Source organism: Bacillus rossius, chromosome 3, assembly GCF_032445375.1.
Source record: "Bacillus rossius redtenbacheri isolate Brsri chromosome 3, Brsri_v3, whole genome shotgun sequence".
Taxonomy (NCBI): domain Eukaryota; kingdom Metazoa; phylum Arthropoda; class Insecta; order Phasmatodea; family Bacillidae; genus Bacillus; species Bacillus rossius.
Genome location: NC_086332.1, coordinates 90,835,938 through 90,859,784, shown reverse-complemented (window position 1 = coordinate 90,859,784; position 23,847 = coordinate 90,835,938). Strand labels below are relative to the sequence as shown.

General features: G+C 37.1%; 1 protein-coding gene across 45 annotated transcripts in view; it reads right to left on the bottom strand.

The window, feature by feature from the left end:
• LOC134531020 (CUGBP Elav-like family member 1) overlaps positions 1–23,847 on the bottom strand; it is a 1,002,129-nt gene that overhangs the window by 429,215 nt on the left and 549,067 nt on the right. For all 45 annotated transcript variants that reach the window (XM_063366464.1, XM_063366463.1, XM_063366465.1 and 42 more), the window contains one exon: positions 10,449–10,531. In XM_063366464.1, the coding sequence (XP_063222534.1) occupies positions 10,449–10,531 (83 nt within the window). The remainder of the gene's footprint in view (positions 1–10,448; positions 10,532–23,847) is intronic.

The following is a 23,847-nucleotide window of genomic DNA, read 5'->3' as shown; positions in this document are numbered from 1 at the left end:
AACAACAAAGTTATATTAATTTATTTAAAACTAGCTGCAGAACCCGGTGTGCTGGGGCCTACCACAAGGTGAAGAGAGACTTCTCTCAATCAAATAAAGATTTACAAATACAACAATGCAATAGCCGTTGCCACGAAGACAAAAAAAAAGCGTTAAAATAAAATTCTGTAGAACTTATTGTTGAAAAACGCGAAATTTTAATTTTTATCGTCCCGCAACTATCCATGGGAGCTGAATTTCATAAAAAAAAAGTTCTAAGCTTGTGTAGGTCCTATAATATTGGAGGATTCGTTATGAGTCAGTGAGTGGTGTTTCACACACACACACACACACACACACACACACACACACACACATATAATATATAATTGTCATTCTCGCACGTGGAACATTGGTTTGCGATTTGCAAATATAACTATCAAATTTAGCTGATGCAATCAGTAGTATGTAAATGTATGTTCTGGCGCAGGGTTAAGGGTGGTGTGCTGAGGTGCCTACCACCATCTTGGATTGTGACGTCACTGTGGCCATCTTGGACATCAAAAATGACCCAACATTCCTAAAAATTTCCTAATTTCGAGGGAAAAATTCCCGTTTCGACGTACATTCAACTCAGTAGGATGCGATCGGCAATGTTAAGTTAGGATATAATGCCTCCAACAGTCAATTTGACTCCAACAGTGTTTTGGCTCCAACTATCAATGACGTCAAAAGTATTTGACTCCAAATAGTCTTCTTATGCCTAGCTGCTATTTGACTACAAGACTAAGAGGCTACGAAGATACGAGACTAAAGGAAAATTTCCCGTTTTAGTCCTTAAAAATACCAGCGGCTTGAAAATTCCTTATTGTAGTTTGCAGTCTTAAAATTTATAACCACAATATTTTTCTCCTCGTGAAGTTTACAACTTTAGCAAAAAATGTCTCTTTAACTGTTGTAAAAAAGTCTAAAGGTGGATTATATTTTACGTAATCTAAAACCTTTAAGTTAAATCGTATTCTATAATTTAACTAAAGAATGTTATCTATTCTTATCCATTATTATGATACTTTTATGAAACTTTGAAAGCCAGAATTTACATAATCGATTCTACGAAAAATCTTCCAATTATTTGAGATACATAGGTACCTATAAATGGAACTAATTAAGATTTGACTAATACACGAAATATAAAGATTTATGAGTGTAAAATATCCTCATAATTTTGTAAACTCATAAATTAAAAAAAATAATCTAATGACCTATGTGGTATATTTATATGTCCGCTGCTTTAGGTTTTGAGGAGATTAGCATCGAACTTAGGGCAAGGAATTAGGATATTATTATGGGCTGCAGGCTACTTTAAGACAAGTGAAAAAAAAAATAGCCGAACTTACATTAGTAATGTAAGAGCCACAATTATTTTTTAAAGGGAAACGAAGTCAAAAACTTTATTCTAGTGAGCCGATACATTGGCTGCATACATTAATAGACCATGTTTGCGTCCAGTAGTTGTTCTGGTATTTTTCCTTTCAGTTCTCTTAAACTTATAAGCGTCACAATGAGAACGTTTCAGATTTAGCCCTGTATCCTTCAAATTGATAAAATGCCTCAATTGAGCTTTCAAATTTTTTTAAAGATTGTAAGATATTGACATATATTGCATACATATGTGTATATGCATTTACACGGAAATGGACTGAGCATATTCAAGCTGTGAGAGAATTATACTGTAAACACAAAGAAAAAAGGCGTAAAACATATCTGCGATATGCGAGTACTCTAAAGTAGTTACTATATAAATTCTACCAGCCTTGACGTTAAATTTAAACCGCCATTCTGCAGATTTTAACCCAATTTTTTATTTGTATCTCTTCACTCGAAGGAAAAACTAAAGACTTGAAAAATTATGTTTCTTTTACTTACTATTGTTACATCCAATCACAGCGCAGTTCGACATGTTCTAACTCTAAAGTTACTTGCATTTAAACAGATTAAACTTTACTTTTTCAAAAGAAAAAAAGTATTAACTATAGCGGATGATGTCATACCAACGGTATAGCGGTCTTCCAAACAGGTACGTAGAAGGTCGGACACAACACGAACATACCGCGAGGGACGGACAGCCTGCTGATGGACGCGAACCTGACACGAGGTGAAGTCGGCGACCTTGGGGGGAACACTATGGTAGGAGAGGAGGGGGCACGCGCATTATCAATCAGAGCCGGCGGCAGACAGACACGGCAGAATACGTCATTGTAAGGAGACGACCCCTTAACAACACAGCACACTTTGATAAAGTACAATGCCATCTGTACCTCACAACGACGTCACAGTTACGGTACTGGGTTGGAAACTAGGAGAGGTTGAATAGGCCTCCACCAGACCACGGGTTTTTGGGTGATTTAGGAGCCCCCCCAAAAAAGGGGTGGATCGGGATAGGTGCCAGCAGTGCTGACAACGGTTCAATGGCTAAGTACGCAGCCAACTTATCTGGTTAGCTGAGTGAGGCATGGGGCCGAAGTGGTGATGCTGCTGGGATGGGTAGCCTCAACCTCATGTCTTAGCTGGGGCTTTAACAGTTTTCCCGATTGCTACTGGAAGGAGTATATATAATTTTGGATGCGGGTAACTGCATCCATCTAAAGCTGTGGACTGAGATGAGACCTGTAGAACCTAGTACGGTGCAGCCGGCTTACAGGTGTCAGGGCCCGCTGTGTGTGTTGGTGCTGGCTGAGGTCTGGTCAGCTACAGGGCAGTGCTTCCCAACAGGAAAGCCCCGGCGGAATCAATCTCGAAGCAAGGATGGATGCGCCTCCCCCCCTCCCCAGTGGCCCAACGAGGATGCTGGTTCTCTAACCATATACATATGTAAAGTTTGGACTCTTCTGTACTGACTGTTGTTACCCGGACCATACCTAATGGCGCGCAAGACCAGAACCAGCCTTGTTCCACACGCAGGCCGAAGATAGCGTGAAACACGTACCTTGCATCAATCACTGAATCACTGCAGCCTGGAAATACAGCTGGCACATTCCTATGCATTTGTAGCTCCATAAACACTAGCACCTTTGAACGCAGATGTTCCGCATAAGAATACATTTCGTGATATCTAATGAGGCCTGTCACTTCATATTGGACAGAGGAACTCCACACCAGGTGTAGCCTAAGGGGTAATAAAGTGCAGGGGCAGCACCTCGCCAGCAAGGCACAGCAGCGCCGGGCCTCACAAGCGCCTCTAGACCAGTTCGGTGACATTCCATCTCCAATTACCGAGTATCGATCACAAGGCTCCGTCCACCCGAGCACCCACGACCCCTGGCAGGGGCGACTTCCCGCAACACGCTCCGGTCTGCCGGGCGGCCTACACGGCCGCCGGTCGCGACTCGACCAAGACTATCGAGCACCAACAAATGTTGTAGCGGGATAATAGGAAGTCGTCGAAAAAAAAAAACCGAGACACAAGGTACGCAGGGCATTCTAGCGGCAGCGCCTGATCCCACCGCGTCAGCGCATTCGTGACAAGGGTATTTAGGCAATTTTGAATGTATGTTCCCCCCCCCCCCCCCCCCCCAGTTTTATGCAGTTTTTAGTTATTTATTTGACTAAAAATTTTTGTGCTTATTTTGGTTACAAGAATTGCGATGTTGCTAACGGCTCTAAGTCGTTTTCTGAAGTTAAATTTCTTCAGGTACGTTGGTGCCGAAGTTGTCTGCGTGTGACGGCAATAACCTATTATAAATGCTCTTACATGAACACCGGGGGACAATTCAAGCGTATCGGTGTGTAAATAAATCTCCGTGATAGCAAAAAAAAAAAAAAAAAAACTGGAATAAATTTTATAGACCTTAAGTCTTACAAAGAAATAGTAGCAAAATTTAAAAAAATGCGTTATAGTATTGGTATGACCAATTTTAATAACTTAAAATTTTACTATCGTTATAGATTGGTATATTTAGCATTGTGGTATTGTGCGTAACTGATGATTAAAAGCTCTTGGGATCAAAACCCGTTCCATCACAAATTATTTTTAACATTTTCTTATATGTCTTATTATTACTTTTTAACATCGTAATTGAACATAATCATGTTATTACTTGTTATTTGTTTAAGTCAGTGTTATAATAACTTTAAATACACAGCTCAGTGCGTTGTATTGGTTACTTTCCACTAGGTAGGCATATAACATTATTTTTTTACAGACAAAAATAAATCTTAAAAATATTTTAGAAATGATTGATTGGGCAGATGTGAATGTGTGTTTATACAAACATTTAAAGAAGATTTTATGTTTGTTTACATTTTTATACAAATTTAAAGTTTTATTCCTCGCTTGATGCAATTTTGCACTCTCGACCTTCAGAACAAGAGGAATGTCACTGTCTACATAAAATTCCTAAAAACCACTACCATTACCCTTTACTGCCTTAAAGCAGAATCTTGGTACTTATTGGTGAAATATTGTACAACTAACGTTTAAAATATGATAAATATTATTATTGGCTAAATCTAAATTTGAAAAAAAAATATTCCACAAACATTATAGAAACAAATCTAAATTAAATTACTGAGTATGAAATAAAGAAGTTAAGTACCTGCAAATTTTAATCATTGAAATAATAATTATATTTTATGTATAATACTGTTTTAAAAGTTTTTTTGTAAATATTTATTAATAATTATAAGAATAGGTGATCTTGTAAAAAAAATCTGAAAATTGTATTTTTAAATTACTCAAAATCTATTTAATGACTGCTAAACAGTATTGCCATATTTTAAGGCGTATAACAAATATTCACTTTTTTAAACAGTTTATGCTGTTTGGTTAGCTACATTTAAAATGCTGTATAATGTTGTAAATGTTTTATTAGTTTAAGTTAGCGAAATTCAAATCACTTTATAATGTTTTCCGTGGCATAGTAATCAAAAATACCACCTACGGAGTATTCATAGATATGTTGAGCACCGATATTACGAAATTAAAATTTTAAACATTTTTTCATGTTTCACGAAATTAAAAACATAATTATTGATTTGCAAAAATTCAGGTTTAAAGTGAAGTATTTTTTATTGTTAAAAGTTGGATAATATATGTTGTTTAAGTTAGGTCTTTTTAATGATCGTTATATCACTATATTTTTTAGATTATGAAAAATTGTTTCGTTTATGAATCATTTTCATACAAACATATGAAGTGTAAATTAATTAATCTACGACAACAAGATTTCAAACTACGAGAAAAAAATCTGTACCGAGATCACCCATTTAATGCAAGGGAATTTGAATTTCGCGGGCGTTCTTCAGGCTGAGCCGCTAGGATCGCTGCAGTCGCGTGTCGCCAGCGTTCGCATTGTTTAAAGGCCTGAGTTTCCTATATTGTCCTACTACAGTATTTGGTACCAGGCACTAGTACCACCATCCGGGCTGATGGCCCTCACCATTTTAAAATTCTGTTTAAGCGTAGAGATATTAATATTTAGATAAGAAGCATTACATGTATATTTATAAAACAGATTATAATTTCCTGTCTCTGATTATCGCCAATTGTTTGCGCTTATAAGGACTTGAGATAGTCACAGAATTCAGGTAATTTATTTCGCGATATTCCGAAACACAAACCCTTGAACCTCAGTGCTGCTCTTTCTATTGAATTTACATTGTATCGTTAAAGACTCACACAAAAATATAAGATCCAGTGAAATAGAAAACGAATCGCATGGCATCAAACAATTTCAACAGAAAAATTACAACGAAAAAATGTGAGCGAGACTTTCACTTCACTACAGTGATGTGTAAATATCTAACATCGGTAAAGAGAAGATTAATGTGTTCTCATATTGCAAATAAACTTATAATATGAAACTCGGAAACGAATTTTAACTTATGATTCTTAAAAATAATGCCCAGCGTGATTAAGTAGACGAAAAGTATTCATTATAGGGGAATTGTTTTCCTCCCTTTTCAAAACCTAACTATAATTCTGTAAAACAACATGGTGATACCCTAACTGGACCAATCAGAACCTAACCCAACGCAGGTTAGGTTCAGTTAGGCTACTCCTTTATTTGCTACAATTTTTCTCAAAGTTGGTTGTTTGATGCGCTTCGGGTAGTTTCGAAATGGTTATGGTGCACCTCGTACACTGATATAGGCAGGGTGGCTTAAAAGAACAAAAATATAGTTAAAGATCTCGTAACAATCGTATTTTATTTTAATATATACGTATTTTACATATAAGCCTATTGTATTTCTTGATGTCATGGTGGTCTATCAGGTACAGGCGTATGCTTTAGTTTTGACTATTATCAAAGTTAAGCACCATCGAGCCTGGTTGGTATTTTAATGGATGACTTGATTTGTATAAAAATATATAGTATATAGTTATTATAATACACACATACGACTGAATCACGCGGGTCCGCCATCTATTCCAGGTTTCAGAGACTTCCAGGCAGTTGCAGCACCGTGGTTACGCATTTCCATTTCATATTCACGAAATTACCCCTACCAAATGCGGCATACTGAGAGAGTTAGGATGTTTTAAACATCAAAAGGCTCGAGCAAGCCGAGGACTCCGAAGTCAAATGCTTCATGTCTGATATCAGTACATAACAGAACCTGTAAACTCTCGCATGTTCATTCGCACTTGGAAGGCTGGCCTTCACAGTTCCACGCACACTCGAGAAAATGGCCTGTGTTACTTTGGCTGCCGACTTCGCGAGAAGCTTCCAGTGGGTTCCAGAGTTTCGATGCTTGTTTGACCGTCGGTGCGTGACTCGCACAGAGTCCTCAGGTAGCCACTCTGCGTCGTGTAGACACACGCAGTGCACTCCAGACACCACGCGTGTCCAAGCACCGGTCTGTCCATCACGACCCTGGTTCACCGCGACTGCCCCGGATCACTGCAGGCATGTCCCTTTCTGCAAGTCATGCCCGACTCGTCTCCTAAGATCCGAGATGTCGACGAGACACAAATAGCAAGAAGCCAGTTTTGGTCAGTCACGACACTTTCCCCGACAATATTTCCAAGTCTATAGGTGTAAATTGCTGTAGAAACAAATGCTGCGAGGACCCGAACACACAATAATGGACGCCGAAGTGACTATTCTCGGAGGTAATGGTTTAGGTGGATTATTATTCAAGTCACAGGAATAATTCCTTAGTAATATTTGCCATCCGAAAATGCGTACCAAAACCTTGTTATTTTAAAAAAAATTAAGACCAAAATGATAAAAAAATAACAGGTTGCGGTATTTATTTTAATATAAATAAAAAAAACATTCTGTACAAATTTTACGATAAAATAAAATTGCTTTTTACCAATCACAATACCTTTACTGAATCTCTGAACGATTAATGTTCATCAGATTAAATATTATGCAACCTTCTTAACTTCTTTGCTCAACCGGATTCCGAGCTTAACTCTCCGTTTAAACCAATACCACCAAATAAGAAAGAAAAGATTTACAACATTTTTATGTACATACGTCATTGACAGTTTTCCCTTATGTCATAAGTATTCATCTTTCTGGTTATTGTGGTTTCTCTACGACATACAGTGAAAACCGGAAAAGGCGCATGTCCATTAAAATGATAGAAATCAATCATACACATACACGAATCAGTCGAAGAATGAAGACTGAACTAAAAAACCAAACGGTCACACACTAAACCTGCATTAATTGAATGCAACAATACCTAAATCACAACCCTTGGAACTTATTAACATCCGGATCGCAATGAGCTGATTTGGGAATAGTATTTGTGACTGCTTTACTCGAACATCGATCACACTTCACAGATTTCTCTTACAGTGTCGCCAAAAATCTGCTAATTTCCCCACGCATTAAAGATATTTATTAGTAATTAAATTTACTTTCTAATATAATTTCAACTTGACGGTATGGCATGTAGCAGAGCCACGCGGACTGGACATGAGCATGCGCGCTCCGTGCAGTTGAGCGAGATCAAGTGGAAGCAGAACGTCACAGAAGCTACTTCCGTGCTCCCGGCTGGGGGAACCAGCTCAAGGTGCCTTACGGCAGAAAAATTCCCCCAAAAACTTTAAAAAAGTACGTTAGTGAAATATCTGGTTCATTTCTATTGTGTCAAATTCTGATGAGTTTCTCAGGTGAAACAGAAGCAGAACATCATGATGTTTGGAATCAGTGCTGGAGCACACCGCAAAAACAATAATGGTAGGTTTTTACAAATTATTTTAAACTAAATTTTATTACAGGCCTAGGTTAAATGGCATGAATGTATATACGCGTATTAAATTAAAAATTTACAAATTTTTAACACTAAACTGTAGTTTTTAACACACGTAATTTTAAAATTGATAACTATTCGTCAGAGAAAATTTACGGCAAAGCATCATTTTATCTATAAAACAGTGAAAACTGTTCAACTGTAAAACCTACTATTTTTGGATCATGAACGGTTCTTTTCAAGTAGACAGCATGGCTACGCGTCGTCTGATATGTGCCAGTTGTAATTTTCTCTCTATTCTTACTTGCACGGTTGGAGCGAAGATAATACCAATGATTAAAAAGGCCGATTCAGCTTCAACAGTACAAACAGTAATATTTTTATTAGCATTTGCGAGAAGGCCGTAGGCGTTAAAGCGCTAAAACTCTTGTTCAGAATCCGGAATTTGTCGGGAAAATCTGCAGGCGGCAGGAGCGGGAAATTGAAGTGAGGGCAGATCTGGCTCTTCGCCGCCACCCTGTTACGAGGATCCGCGCGCTGGGATGCAAATGGAAACCAGAGAATCGTGACCTGAACACGAAGAGTTGCGTCTGAAGAAGCGTCGCGGTCCTCACATTTCCATGCAAAGAGAGGCGACACGGGGCGCAGGTCGTAACGAGGAGAGACGCCGGGGAACGGCAGGCGTCGGAGAGAGGGACGCTTGTTAGCGGCGCGTCGGTCGCCGACCTTCTGCCGAGAGCTAGGTGCGCAGCGCGCCTCGCAAGAGGGCACTGCCAACATGCTCTCATGCATCCGCCACACACTACCTGTTGCCGCTGCAGCAGAGGACGTGCGGCTGAGCATGTCTTGGGAAACCTCCTGTGTTCTTCGGCGTTGTCGTCGTTGCGTTTTCCCATCTTCACCTTCGTGCTCGTATATATGTACGCTGCGTAGTCTAGGTATTGTTTCCTGTCTGCATCTAACGTTATTGTTGAGATATTTTTGTCTCATCGTTGTTATCCCACTGTGTTCGTCTATTTTTTTTTCATGACTCAATTCCTTCCACGGAATTCTTGCTCTGTCTGATTTTTTTAAGTTTGAATGTTTTAGTCTGTGCTGTCGTCGTCGTGTTGACCATAATACCTGTTTAGGTTCATCGTTGGTTTCATCGGTTCGACATAAAATGATTTAAGCTTGTTTTTTGTGGGTTTATGTTTTCTTTTTTTTATTTATTATTTCGCATTAATGATTTTTCTCGTGACAGATAGTGCAAAAATGCAATAGCGTATGTCCATTAAATTGTATTAAATAAAATAAAAATCATTCGCGGTAGCGAAATTCCGTCAAACCGAGCTATGTGGCGATTCTTTCAGCAGCCCGGGTTCCTGTACAAGTCCAAACATCCTAATTTCAGTTTTATAAGGCTTCCTGAACTCACTCCAAGCACATGCTGGGCCCGGCTCCTTGCCACTCACTGTAGACAATTCCTTCTCCTAATTCCTTGCTTTGTGATCCATGTATTCATCTCAAATGACTTTCATGTCTCTAGGACAAAGAAGACTATCCGTACACAAATGTCTGAACAAAACTATGTTCACGGTTTTCCACTATAAGTATAAACTCGAAAATACGTTAACCATGAATCGCATTGATAACCAATGAATTTAAAAAAATGTAAACTTTTTTCCTTGAATCCGCCTGTTTTTGACGGTCTTGGACTCTAGGAAGACGCAAAAAGAATAAAGTTTTAAAATAATTGTACGCAGTAACGAGCAGACATTTCGATAATATTGATTTTTTTTAATAAACGTCCAAACGTGCTCTAATTCACTATAGCAATATACATAGACGATGGCCTCGACCAAAACAGATATTCGAATAAAAATACCCACCTGCACTGAAGTGGTATCTGAGAATGTAACATCCAAGTCATTTAAGTGTCAAGAAACGCAATTAAACGAACAAGGAATTTAAAAAATGTAATATGCTCTTTAAAATTGAAAAAAAAGTGAATTGAAATTAAGTTGTATAAAAAAATAATAAATCACTGAAACCTGACAAGATCAGTGAAATATGACTAAAAACAACATAATCTAACTGAAACTAAACTTTTCTGCACTGAACGATTTGCTTGGATGTACAAGAAGCGGGACATGTTTCAAACAGCACACTCCACTAGTTCACCGGTCAGCAGCAGATCACACACTGAAGCTTTGTAACATCTTACTAACTCAACTCTCCATTGCGGGCAGACAGAACAGGCAAAGATGGCGACTCACCCCAGTCAAGGTCTTGATGTTGTGCAAGGCATTCTGCGCGTCCAAGGCAGCCTTCCTCGTGAAGAACGTGACGAAGCAGCAGCCTGAAACCACACATCGAGATGAGGCATTACTCCCACACATTACTTCCCTTCCGTACAACTGCTCTATGACAAGCCCTCCCTTGCCAGTACACACATGATGTGGCCAAGCTTTTATTCTTCAAGCCACGGCGTGTGAAACGCGTGTTCTAAAACAATTCTTTAAATAAATTTATAAATAATAAATAATAAATAAAAGTAAATAAAAATAAATAGAAATAAATAAAAATAAAAAAAAATAATTTGAAGACTAAGAATAATGAGCACACAGAAATACACAGAAAATAAGCATAAGTCAGCCAATGCCTAACTTCAGCCCACTGGGTTCGTCTGTGTTGCGATATTGTTCTAAAACCATCCACGGAATTCTCTGTACTGTCTATACAGTGAACATTTGACATCGGTTGATTTTGGCTTGTTTTCTATGCATTTGTGTGTTGATGTTTGTCTGTTTATTAGGTTCTTTCTATGCCATACAGTTTAAACTAACAATGACGTATGTCCAAAATGATGATTTGAATACTTTCACACAGAAATAAAACATTGTCTCGCCGAATATATCACATTAAAAGTTAACCACAAAAATTATTAAATAATTTCTAGATGACTGAACTGCACTCTACAGAATGAAATGAAATTACCATGTGCATACGAACATTATAGCTACAAAAATTAAAATTAAAAAAAAAACAATGTCATAGCTTTATATCAAATGTAAACATTGTAAAAACAAAATAAATTTAAATAAAGATAAATTTAGAATGTAACGACATAGATATTTATTATTTGCTGATAAGAAAAGTTGCTTCGTGCTGTAATAATATTTTAACTGTCCCGAAACCAAGAACGGTGATGAGATTAAAATAAAGTTAAGCGGTGTGTAATTTTCTCACTTTGAACAAAAAAAGTAGATTTAATATATATTTTGTACTAGGAAAAAGTTTGCTTCTGTATCAGGAATAATATGGCATAAAGATTATAGTGTTTTGTCAGGAAATAATAATAAAAACAGCAAAGCTTTGCTTTAGCGATGTTATTTTCAAATGTTAAGACTTTTTTTAAAAAGGTTTTGCATGCAAAACTACACCTGTTACTTTTAAATTGTGCGGGCAGATGTTTCACGTGTGAAGATCGGTTGTTAAAGGATAAATATGAATTAAAGTGAAAATAAATGGTAAACTATTATTTAAAATTGTTTCTAAAAGGCAGAAGTGTTACAAAATATATATAATGTATTTTTGTCGTAATGAAAATATATGTATCTTATAAATTCAATACGTCATGATTTATCATCTCGCAAAGGATATTTAAATGTCAACTAAGTCAGGGAATGAAGAAATAAAAATGAACGGATTTTTTTTGTAGTTTTCAAATATTTTTAGTGTGCAGTTTCGTCCCAATATGCCAGAATTTGTAAGTTCCCAAACTAAAAATGAAATTAAGTTCATTTTATTGTATAATGCTGTGATTTTAGCTGAAAATAACGAAAATGTATTTTCTGGAGCTGTAATATTGTTTGGTTTCTCGTATGACCTCAATATATGCAATCCTTTGTAATCAGAATATCTTACTCAATTGAAGTAGATTATTTTATGGTTTTTTGAGTAAAAGAAGTTCTTTCTTCAAATGATTTTTCTCTGTAAACACAAAGTAACTTTAAACTTTTAATTATAAAAGTAATCGTGCTTACACTGTTCTTTTTTTTCCAATGAGAGTCAGCGAGCGTCTTCTGTTCCCACGAGTTCCGGAGTAAAGATTGCATGTTTAGTTATATGATAATTAAAATACAATTTTCAGCTAGTTACATTTTTTAAATTCTGATTTGATGGACATTTTGTAATTGTGTTTAGGGCCAAATAAAAAAAGCTTTAATGAAATACATTATTATCGGTTAAAAAAATTAAGATTATTACGTGTTCTGGATCTATCTAGATTCCTACTGCCTTAAGTAAGTTCGTATTTCCCTATTACTGTAACAGTTAGTAGCGGTGTGTTATTTATCCTTGGAAGGTTAGATCAGGTATGATGAAAGCTCAGTGTAGTTTACATGTATAACGTGTTTTCGGTGTTTACCTAATTTACACTGATATAATGCAGTAAGGTTAACACACATACAAGCAATAGAAAATAGTCGCACAGCTCAGCATTAATTAGGAAGTGAGTGGCTGACAGCATTATTTTACGTAGATGACCTACCTAACCTGTAATGGGTGGACCACAGGAAAGCACAGCTAATAAAAATATAAGAAAGCTACTATAGCATATTCCTTCTCCCACACTTTTCGTCATTAACACAGTTGATATTTTATCTTTTAGGAAGAGTTAAAAATAAAAAAATAAGTTTTCATTAAATATATTTAGCCAAATAAAAAGTGCAACGTTTAAACACACGCTCCCTACAAAATCGCATTGGTTTAGATCAGAAAACATTAAACTTCTGGCAAATCGCATATCGCAATTATGGGTGTACTAAAACTGTCAGGTCGTAATAATATTTATAGCAAAATACGTATTCAGTACCTAATAGCTAATACCCGGCATCCGTTGCAATTTTTTTTTAATTAGTTTGAAGTAGGTACCCATACACAATACATCTCTCTATCTCTAATTCTCAATATTTCTATCCATCTCTATGTATATCTCTATATCTCTTTTATATATCTATCTGTATATACATTTACCTCTATCTATACCACTCTATATATTTCTCTATATAATTATATTTCTCTCCTATCCATACCTGTGTATATATATGTCACTCTATAGCAATGGACATATTAAAAATCTTATATTTTTTAACTACCTATATTTTTATCAATCTTCCACCTGTCACAGATGTCACATAGGAATATAAAACACGCGCGTATTCGAATGCAATGTTCTGTAAAAATTTCAAAGCAATCGGCGAAGAACTTTAGGAGATTTAAGATTTTGAACGAACATTTACCTTTCTATTTTTAAAGAGAAATAACTTTTATAAATCTCGGATTTCATTATTACCCTCACGTTATTCATGCAATTTTTATTTTTAATTTCCACTTATTCCACAGTAGCAATATCTGCACGGTTCGGCATGCGAGACGCCAACCACCCGGTGCAGGCCAGTCGACTGCCGCCAGGAATACTCCAGTCGCACACGACCCTCTCGAACGGTGCCAGCACACCGAAACCAGGAGTTCCGCGCGGAACAATGGCACGTGACTTCCCGCTCACGCGCGCCCGCGCACTCGGGCCCCAGGCCCCCGAGTGCCCGAGTGCCCGAGTGCCCGAGTGCCCGAGTGCCCGAGTGCTCGAGTGCCCGAGTGCCCGAGTGCCCGAGTGCTCGAGTGCTCGAGTGCCCGAGTGCCCGAGTGCCCGAGTGCCCGAGTGCTCGAGTGCCCGAGTGCCCGAGTGCCCGAGTGCCCGAGTGCCCGAGTGCCCGAGTGCCCGAGTGCCCGAGTGCTCGAGTGCCCGAGTGCCCGAGTGCTCGAGTGCTCGAGTGCCCGAGTGCCCGAGTGCCCGAGTGCTCGAGTGCCCGAGTGCCCGAGTGCCCGAGTGCCCGAGTGCCCGAGTGCCCGAGTGCCCGAGTGCCCGAGTGCCCGAGTGCCCGAGTGCTCGAGTGCCCGAGTGCTCGAGTGCCCGAGTGCTCGAGTGCCCGAGTGCCCGAGTGCCCGAGTGCTCGAGTGCCCGAGTGCCCGAGTGCCCGAGTGCCCGAGTGCCCGAGTGCCCGAGTGCCCGAGTGCCCGAGTGCCCGAGTGCTCGAGTGCCCGAGTGCCCGAGTGCTCGAGTGCTCGAGTGCCCGAGTGCCCGAGTGCCCGAGTGCTCGAGTGCCCGAGTGCCCGAGTGCCCGAGTGCCCGAGTGCCCGAGTGCCCGAGTGCTCGAGTGCCCGAGTGCCCGAGTGCCCGAGTGCCCGAGTGCCCGAGTGCTCGAGTGCTCGAGTGCCCGAGTGCCCGAGTGCCCGAGTGCCCGAGTGCCCGAGTGCCCGAGTGCCCACTCGGACCGCCCAGGTTCTCGCAGTAGCCCAGGCCTCCCGGCGACGCAGTGCTCGGAGCCTCCGGCCGGACGCGCAACGAGTGTTCGAAATGAGAATTTCCGGCCGTTAAAGCCGGATCCGCAACACTTGAGAAGGAAACGGGAATGGAACGGCAGGAACCCGAGAGAAAACAAAAGCTGCTAGCTTTAACAAAAAAATAAGGAAAAATACCCCTACTTTTAAGGTACGCATGTTTCCGAGTTGTAAACAGGGAAATTTATTTTATAAATAAAAACATTTTTTTTAAGTCGATTAAACTACATAACGCAGTGGCCACTTGATACTATTTTGTTCCACAACAGAGCACACAAAAAAAAAAGCAAAACAAAATGAAAATAACATATTTTTTTTATTTTCATAAATAAATTTAAATTTCTTTGTCTTTTCTTGGGCTGGTTTCATTCTCATATTTCTTCTGTCTCTTCGCCGTTCATCAAGCAGCGGTGAGGCTGTTAAGTCTTGTTTTATGTTTCTGAGCATCTGTTACGTCACGTTTCCGTTCCGTTCCCGGGCTACATGGAATCCGATTTAAATGACGGGTGTACGTACGGCTACCTACACTTAAAGATAATTAGTTTCGGCGAAGTGTTTGTAAAATGATAATTAGTATATTTAATAGTTTTCAATGTTTGCATTGTAAATTCTTACAACACAATAATCTGAAATAGAAAATATAATATAGCCAGTATTTTGGTGAAATATACTACTTGCTATCTGCTGACCATAAAGCAGCTGGATGCACGTGACGTTCGATGCGAGGACTCCGCGTTGCAGTTCCGGGTAACACAAGAATCTAACTTTGTACCGTCTGAACTTGGTCTCAAATACGTCGTTGTCACCCAAAACTGTCAAATAAAACAAATGCACTTCTGTCAAAATAAAAGTTATATATATGAACACACGTGTACACATGTGTACACATATGTATGTATAAATATAAGAAAAATGTTTGGCTCGTTGGTGATAAAAAATAACGAGCCACAGTTAAAAAAAAAAAAAACCTGTAGTGTGCGTATCTGAGTTCGAATCTACAAGAAACATATTGCTATCTTTAAATTACCGCGATGCATAACATTATATATATATATGGGTTAAACAAGTTCTTTCATTTCTACGTCACCAAATACAAATCATGATGAGGCTGTTCAGCAAATACAACACAAATATCGGAAACAAAGAGATGCATTCAAGCTAAAATGTGCACGTTAATTTTCTTAACAGTAAATAGTATAAACGATTTAAATATTTTTTCTTTAGCGGTCTTTATAATAGATACTTGGCGTTTGTTGTATATTTATGCAATAAGCAGAAATTATAATTATGTTGTGACGACAGTGTAAAATTTCTTATGACATTTATTATGGGCAATAACATTCAATTTACAAAACATATTACAAGAAAAAAAATTCTCTGCCGATATTAAAAACAAAAATTCACAAAAATAATTTGTTCTGCAAGTGTGCAAGTCTGATGACTGTGATAAAATAACAGCACAGAGACTTATAAAACTACACATATATCCTCATTTAATACCTAAATACTCTTAACGTTAATATTCGTTTTAAAATACTTACATTATGAATTTGATGTTAAGATGCATGAAAATATGTAATAGTGCTCAAGCATATAAAATTAACTTGTGTAATTTTGTCCATTTTTATATCAGAAACTTGAATTGAAGAGACCACCACATTGCTTTATGCAAACTTATATGAGTGTTAGTACAAAAAAATATATACTTTTTAAAACCCAGACAGTACAAAAACTAGTCACAAAACCAAAAATTATTTTATAATATCTGGAAATAAAATTAATATTTCTGTAACGATAATATATAATACTAGTCAAAAAATAATTTCTGAAATTAAATTTTTATACAAAATTTATTTTGGAATGTCAAAAACCTTTTTAAAACATTTTGTGAATTATTTTATGAACTGACTGCCAATCAGAGCGAGACAATTCTTCTTTATGAAACCTTAAAAATTTGGCAATATTTGTGATCTCTAAGAATCTGTCTAAAAACTATTTACTTATTTTGTACAAAATATATGATACTGCCATTAGATGTAACATCTACAAACATTATTTAATTGATTATAAAATATAGGTATCGCAAACTACTCAAGAAAAAGGGGCGGGGAAAATACGATACCGGAAAAACGCAATATTCAAAAAATGAAACACGCGAACTATGGTGTGTTTCAGAGATCCCCGCCCAAAACCTCCATATTTCTGCGCTTGTCCCGTAAGAATGTAAGGGTGGCAATGACGTAAGCGACGCCATCTTGGTGACATCATCAGTATTATTATGGTATCGATATCTAGAATAGCCCCAAATCGTTTTATACATTTCTTTATATAAGGACTTTGCAATTTATAAATACCAGGTGCAGCATTTTAACAGTTCCCGATAGCGCATTCTCATGAACGTTTCAGAGAAGCTTCGCCAGTAACTTCCTCCACATCGCACACGAGGCTGACTGCCGACTGAGTTGAGCGCTTCAACACGAGCAACAAGCAAGTCCCTCGAAGCACAGACACCCCCCCCCCCCCCCTCGGCCGTATCTGCTCCAGCAGGTTGCTGTCGACAATCCCCCCCCTCCCCGTGCCCCTCACTCGAGACAGAACAGAGAACAGCATCGCCAGGCTACATCGCGGTTGTCGGTTAGGCCTGGCTCTCACACTCACTCCGCCAAACCTCCGTGCATTCGAGGCTCTTCCTTTCTTCTCACAACCAACCACAAACACCACGGTGAGTGATGAGGGCTTTCTATTAAATCCTCCATTGTAGACTTCATTACAAAAACCAGTATCACAGATATATGTAGGGAAACCCATTTTTTCTATCAAATTTAAATGAAGGAATATATGGATGCGTACACTTATGTACATGTGCTAGTAGTTATACTTATTTGCGTAATAAAAGAATTACTTTAATTATGCATGCAAACAAAATAGATCAAATAATGAAATTACTGGATTGATATTAAAAATACTGATGGTTAAGTATAAATTCAATCAAATTAAAACATTTAAATTAATACTCAGTATATTAATATAAACTTTTACAAAAATAATGATTTAATTTAGTGAAATAATCGAGATAAATTTTTATTAATGAAAATTAACAAATTTACTGAATGGTTAATTATAATTTATAAATTTTGTTTATTCATTAAATAATAATGTAATATATAATACAATAAATTACTCATACGGGAACCTAACCTAATTATATAAAAACATTTTAAAACCCCGAAAAAATTTATAAAATCAATTTATATAATGTTTTTAATTATATGGACCAGTATTCAATATAAATCACTAAAGTACGTGATTTATAAGCACACATACAATTTTAATTTGTATATAGCCTTTTTTCATCTTGTCAATCTTTATTGCGTATAGCGCGCGCATTGTAAAAATACATCTTCTTCATGTTTTTATAACGCGCCTAAAGAAGTAGGGTAAAGTTACCTACTTTGGTGATAAGTTCTGAATGTTTGTAAATTAAGTACTGAAACATAATTGAATTATGTAGATTTATGTAGGGTTATGTTCACCCTTTCATTACCTAAATAGCACGATAGAAGAAATAATTTAATTTAATAAATAAAGGAGATACAGTATATTATATGAAAACGTGCATACACTACATAATGTGGTGATATAGGGCCCTAAGTTGGTGATAAGGATACCACAATTTGGTGATATTTCATTATTAGCAAAAAATGTTTCATTTTCAGAGGTTTCTCATAAAAAAATCAACAGACAACTTCTGACATTCAATGCTTAATCTTAATGTACTTATTTATTTTAATTAAATTTTAAGTTTACAAATTATGAGAAACAAATGATTTTATCCTGACGATATCTTTCATTCCATTACACTACAATGTTACACTTAGAAACAATAACTAGTGAACATTTAAAAGTCTTCATTTCTACTCTATGTCTTAACATATTCTAATTGAACAAATAAAATAAAATAAAACTAAGAATATTTACGAAAAGTCATCCTCTTGTTGTCTGATGTCTCATTACAATAGCGAAATTAAGGAAATCTTAATTAGGACACTTACAATTTTTTTTTTCGATTGAGTATCCTTGCAACCATTAGATACCTACTTAAAAAAATTAAAAAAAAAATCCCGCACTTTGTCATATCATTAAATTGTTTAGATGGTTTTGCTGAGTAATACTAAGTAATATAAATGTGGTTGGGAATAAAATATCAAGTTGATTTAATTTTGTAAAACGTGTAGAAATTGTAGTTATAATTGTTTTTATGCTATAGTAGGAGCCTTGAAGTTCTTAATATAAGATTTTATGGTGTGGTTATATAAACAGTGAGTAATTTTAATTGTTAATTAATCGTCATTGATTGATAAATAGTTATTCATATCCTGAGCAGTTATTTTTAAATGATTAATAATTGTTAATTCATGTTTTTTTAAAAGAAAAATTGGCTTCTTTCTCTTGTTTACTCTCGCTGTCATTTTCCCCCTTACGATATACTTATGAGTCGAGGTTTTAATTGCCGAAGTACTTTCACTTCTATCCCATTTACTGAGCAACACGCTTTTTTTTGTATGAAACCATTTTTTTTTCATCCTGTGAAAAATTCGGTGCATGGTGCACGCGCATCGTAAAACTTCACTCTCATCAATTTTTCATAACGTGTAACTTCAAACCAATTTGAGGCCATGCATTTTGAATAGCATCCTTTTAAGACTATATAAAACGGGAATTTAAGGCGATTCAGTGGTTGGTATAACGGCATTGGAAATAACGCCACCGCAGCTGTCGACAGCATTTGCGCAGAGTGCGAGCTAGGCGTCAACCAGGCCACCTGCAGACTCGCAGCAAGGTGTCGTCGAAGGACGCGCCTACACCTTATCTTGATATCCACCAGCTCTGTCTCCCAGCGCCATTCCACGTTAACTAGAAACCCCCTCCCTCCACCCCCTTCCCCTGCTGTGACGTGACACTCCCCCAATATTTGCTAGCGGGGAAAAGGGAACCACGGTGAGGGGATTAGCCGCGTTTACTTTGGAAATGCACTCTGAGGCGCCGCTGTACTTTTATATTAAAGATAAACGCGCGGCGGGCGAAGGCGGAATACCGAGCGCAGCTCTGCAGCTCGCTCACACGGATCAGCCGCCGCCGCCTGCTGGCACTCTGCGCGCAGCAGATTGAAGTTTACTCCGGCACAAGTCATTTTTCCTAGATACACTACTACTATGCTATACAAACAAGGTTAAATTAAAATATATTTTAGCGCTTCAATAGTTTTGGTAACCCAATTCAAACACTCCCAACAAACAAACACCCCCAACAAACAAACACCCGCAACAAACACAAACACCCCCAAAAACAAACATCCCCAACAAACAAACATCAGCCAACAAACAAACATCCCCAACAAAAAAACATCCCCAACAAACAAACATCCCCAACAAACAAACATCCCCAACAAACAAACATCCCCAACAAACAAACACCCCCAACATACAAACACCCCCAACAAACAAACAACCCCAACAAACAAACAACCCCAACAAACAAACACCCCCAACAAACAAACACCCCCAACAAACAAACACCCCCAACAAACAAACACCCCCAACAAACAAACAACCCCAACAAACAAACAACCCCAACAAACAACCCCAACAAACAAACACCCCCAACAAACACCCCCAACATACAAACACCCCCAACATAGAAACCTTTATCATTGCAAACCATTATCACTACAAATATTTATAATTACAAACCATTATAATTAAAACAAATCTACATACATACCATCCTGAATACATTACATACGATACATACATAAAGTTAATCCCTGCTTATGTGAACAAATTTTCGATAATACATGTAAAAAAATGAATGCCTTAATAACGTTATGTTGCTGACAGAAAGTTAGTTTTGTAGCAAACGAAGAAAATAATTTCTATATCTAATATTTTCAAGATTGCAAGAAATGGTTTGGTATCCATTAAAAAGGCACAATTTTATTATTTTGTATACTTAGAAGGCATATTTAATGGTAAAATATAACTTGTAAGTCCAACAGTTATACTTATTTTACAGCATTGGCGCGTGGATGAAAAGTTAAGGTTCTTTTTTTCTCTCTCGTTCTTTAAAATAGTAGTAATTTTCGTTTCATACAAAACGCGTCCTTGCATTCAATTGTGGGCTGCAAACAGGTGTTTTTAAATGTGTAAACATCTCAGCTCTCGGTATAAGGCTTTTCGTAGGAGCAATTTTGTGATAATGGAACGGAAATGTGAGACAACGGTGCTGCGTCTGCGCAGAAGTATCAGAAACCTAGAAAAAGAGACGGACACAGGTACAGCAACATAAAACCAAATATCGTCAATATTAGGGCACATTACAAATGTATTGATGTGCCACTATCACCTAAACAAAATATTAAGCAGCGATATTATAAAAAAGAAAACGATAGTTATATTTCCAGTAAGCACCAGTGTAGGTTACGTTTAGCTTCCATCTTCCTCCTTTCGTACTTCGCAGCATCACATTCTTTAGTATCACACCACCGTTACAGTAGCTCACTTTTAGTTCATCATGTGCAGCTACATTTAAAGCGTAAGGTTTACGACTGGGATGCCCCAGGCCTCTACCCATGGTGTTCTCTACATGACGTCTGTCGCCTCATCACAGCTTGTCTTTAGTAACATTTATCTAGTACTCAATGTTTGAAATGAATGTATATTAAATACAAATCGTCTTGAAAGATTTCTGAAAAAAACCCTGTCATGAGCTATAGTTTTGTTTCGCGAGTTCGTAGCGTCTCTTTGCTCTGAAAACCAGCTCGATCCACGAGTTTAGGATTCAGAGAATGGCGGATGCCTTTTATAGTCAGTTTGGAGAGGTTGGTTCACAGTTGAAATTAGCGAGTTTAATTCCAAGTTGAAGCGTATAAGTACCAAAGAATATCTAGTACTTCCATTGGTATTTATCACAATCACCCACATATCATTAAGAATTTTCAGTAGAATATCACAATGCACATTACGATCCTTCAGTCATCTTATTCCACAGAGCCTCCACATATACTAGCCGTCCGATACTTTAATCACATTATCCCACCGACCCTTCTGTAACAGCATCCTTGCGATCCCTAACAAACATTGTATCCCATTTACCTCTGGATAACATATTTCCCACCTATCAAATGTGATCAACGGTAAACAAAGGATTCCTAAGACACTCTTAACTACAGTAGCACAACGATCGTCTTACAGTGTCTATATAATCCCTATCAATCATAGTATCTCAACAATCCTGCATTATGAGTATCGTAAAAATAAAATTTGCAGGTTAATCAAACGGATAAATACTTTCCTTTGACACAAGTTATGACTGTGCAAGCCAGCCGTAGTATCCCCATGATCCTTATCACTAAGTGTCCCCCTACAATCATTAATTCATAGTATCCCCACACGACTAATAATAGTCTCCCTACAGTGGTTATATCCCAACCATATAGCAGGCGTAGGGGGTTTGTATTATGTGTAACATTTATATATTCGCTCATTAACGTGGCATTGTCAAGTTAACACAGAAAAATGTATGAATTCACTAGCAGAGCCTAGGTTTTATGTACTCCATATATACTGTATGTTACTGTAATAGTGTCAAAAACTATGCAAGATAATTTTCAATTTAAAACAGAATTTTATGATTCCTGCGCCTTTAATTTATCTGAATTTAGTGGATATTTATATTATGTCTGCTGAAATTTCTGTATTCTACGAAAAACTAAATGTCAGTCTATTCACCAAAGTATTTGCATCTTCCCATTACGCTTAATCGATCTCCCCTGTTGCTAACATCACCTTCACACGTTTGTTGTCAACATTATGAAAGTCATCTCAGTTGTATCCACCATAGTCACCATCAGTACCATTTCCATCTATGTTACTTTGACATTTACATTTATTTGATGTATTCCCATCACAGTGTTCGATTTTGCCAGCAATGAGAGCGTTTGTATTTTTCTAAAGTCAATGGATATGTCTAAATAACTGTTAGATTACTTTATGATTTTCTGAATTGCTCTTGTTGCCATATTTTCAGTATTACTTAATCATCCACTTTGAACCAAAAACAACTCCTTCATACTTAATAATGGGGAACTCGACGTTAGTACATAAGATGTGCCATTTAAATATTTTAGTTGATGTTGGAATCTAATCATCGTCCATTGATAACGATGTAAATAGCCAAGTTTGATGAGGTTTGTCAATTCCACTGTATTTGTCTCAACAGACGAAGTCTCTCTTAGCAAGACTTGATGTCCTTTTCTTCAATACTATTAATCTGATCAAACTAACAGCAGCACTTGGTCACAAATATAGCATTTTTACAGAAGGAATCTACTTAAATTCTCTTCTCATGACAAGGAGCTTTGCTGGTTTTAATGACACTTCTGGAAAAATGGCATTAAACGTTACAGAACTCTAATAGATAATTAAAAAATGTAATTTTTTAATTTAGATTTCGAATATGCTTTCTAATTCATGGGTTTTATAAAAATCTCAACACACACATATATATATATCTATACAACTTATATCATAAAGTTGCACTTCTAGTTAAGTTAGATAAAACTTGGACTAATGGATTACCAGGCCTCTATTTTTTTGTATATCCACATTTATGTTAGGAAAGATATGGACTTTAATGGTGAAATATAACCATTAAAATATTAGAACAGACCTTACTTATTTGGCCTCTTATTCATTCTAGATTTGTAATATTGAAATAAAGCCTCTTTTTGAGATCCGAATAAGCGTCCAATCTGGATGATTAAGAAGCGATTTGCAGTTATGAGGATCAGAGTAGATCTCCAGTACTGTCCGAGGATTGAGGATTGATGATTGTCAATTGACTGACCTCAACCGGTGTCCCGGACATCAAATAGTGATATTTACCATGTCGCCATTATGAAACCGCCATATTAGTTCCAGGACATTCTAGAGGCCTTAATATTGGATTGGCAATCTTATTCTGGTGAATTGCAGTCCGCCATATTGTTTTCTTTCTGCCATCTTGGGTTTCATAAATTATAAAGCACGTTATATTGTACTCCCTACTGAATTTTAAAAATCAATTTAAATATTATAAATTCAAAATATATTTACGTTAAAATAAAACACATCCATATAATCGAATTCGGAACATTAAATTTGAAACCGACGCGTGCAAATATATTTATTAAAAATATAGATATTATATTCAAAATATTTAACGAAATTATTTACT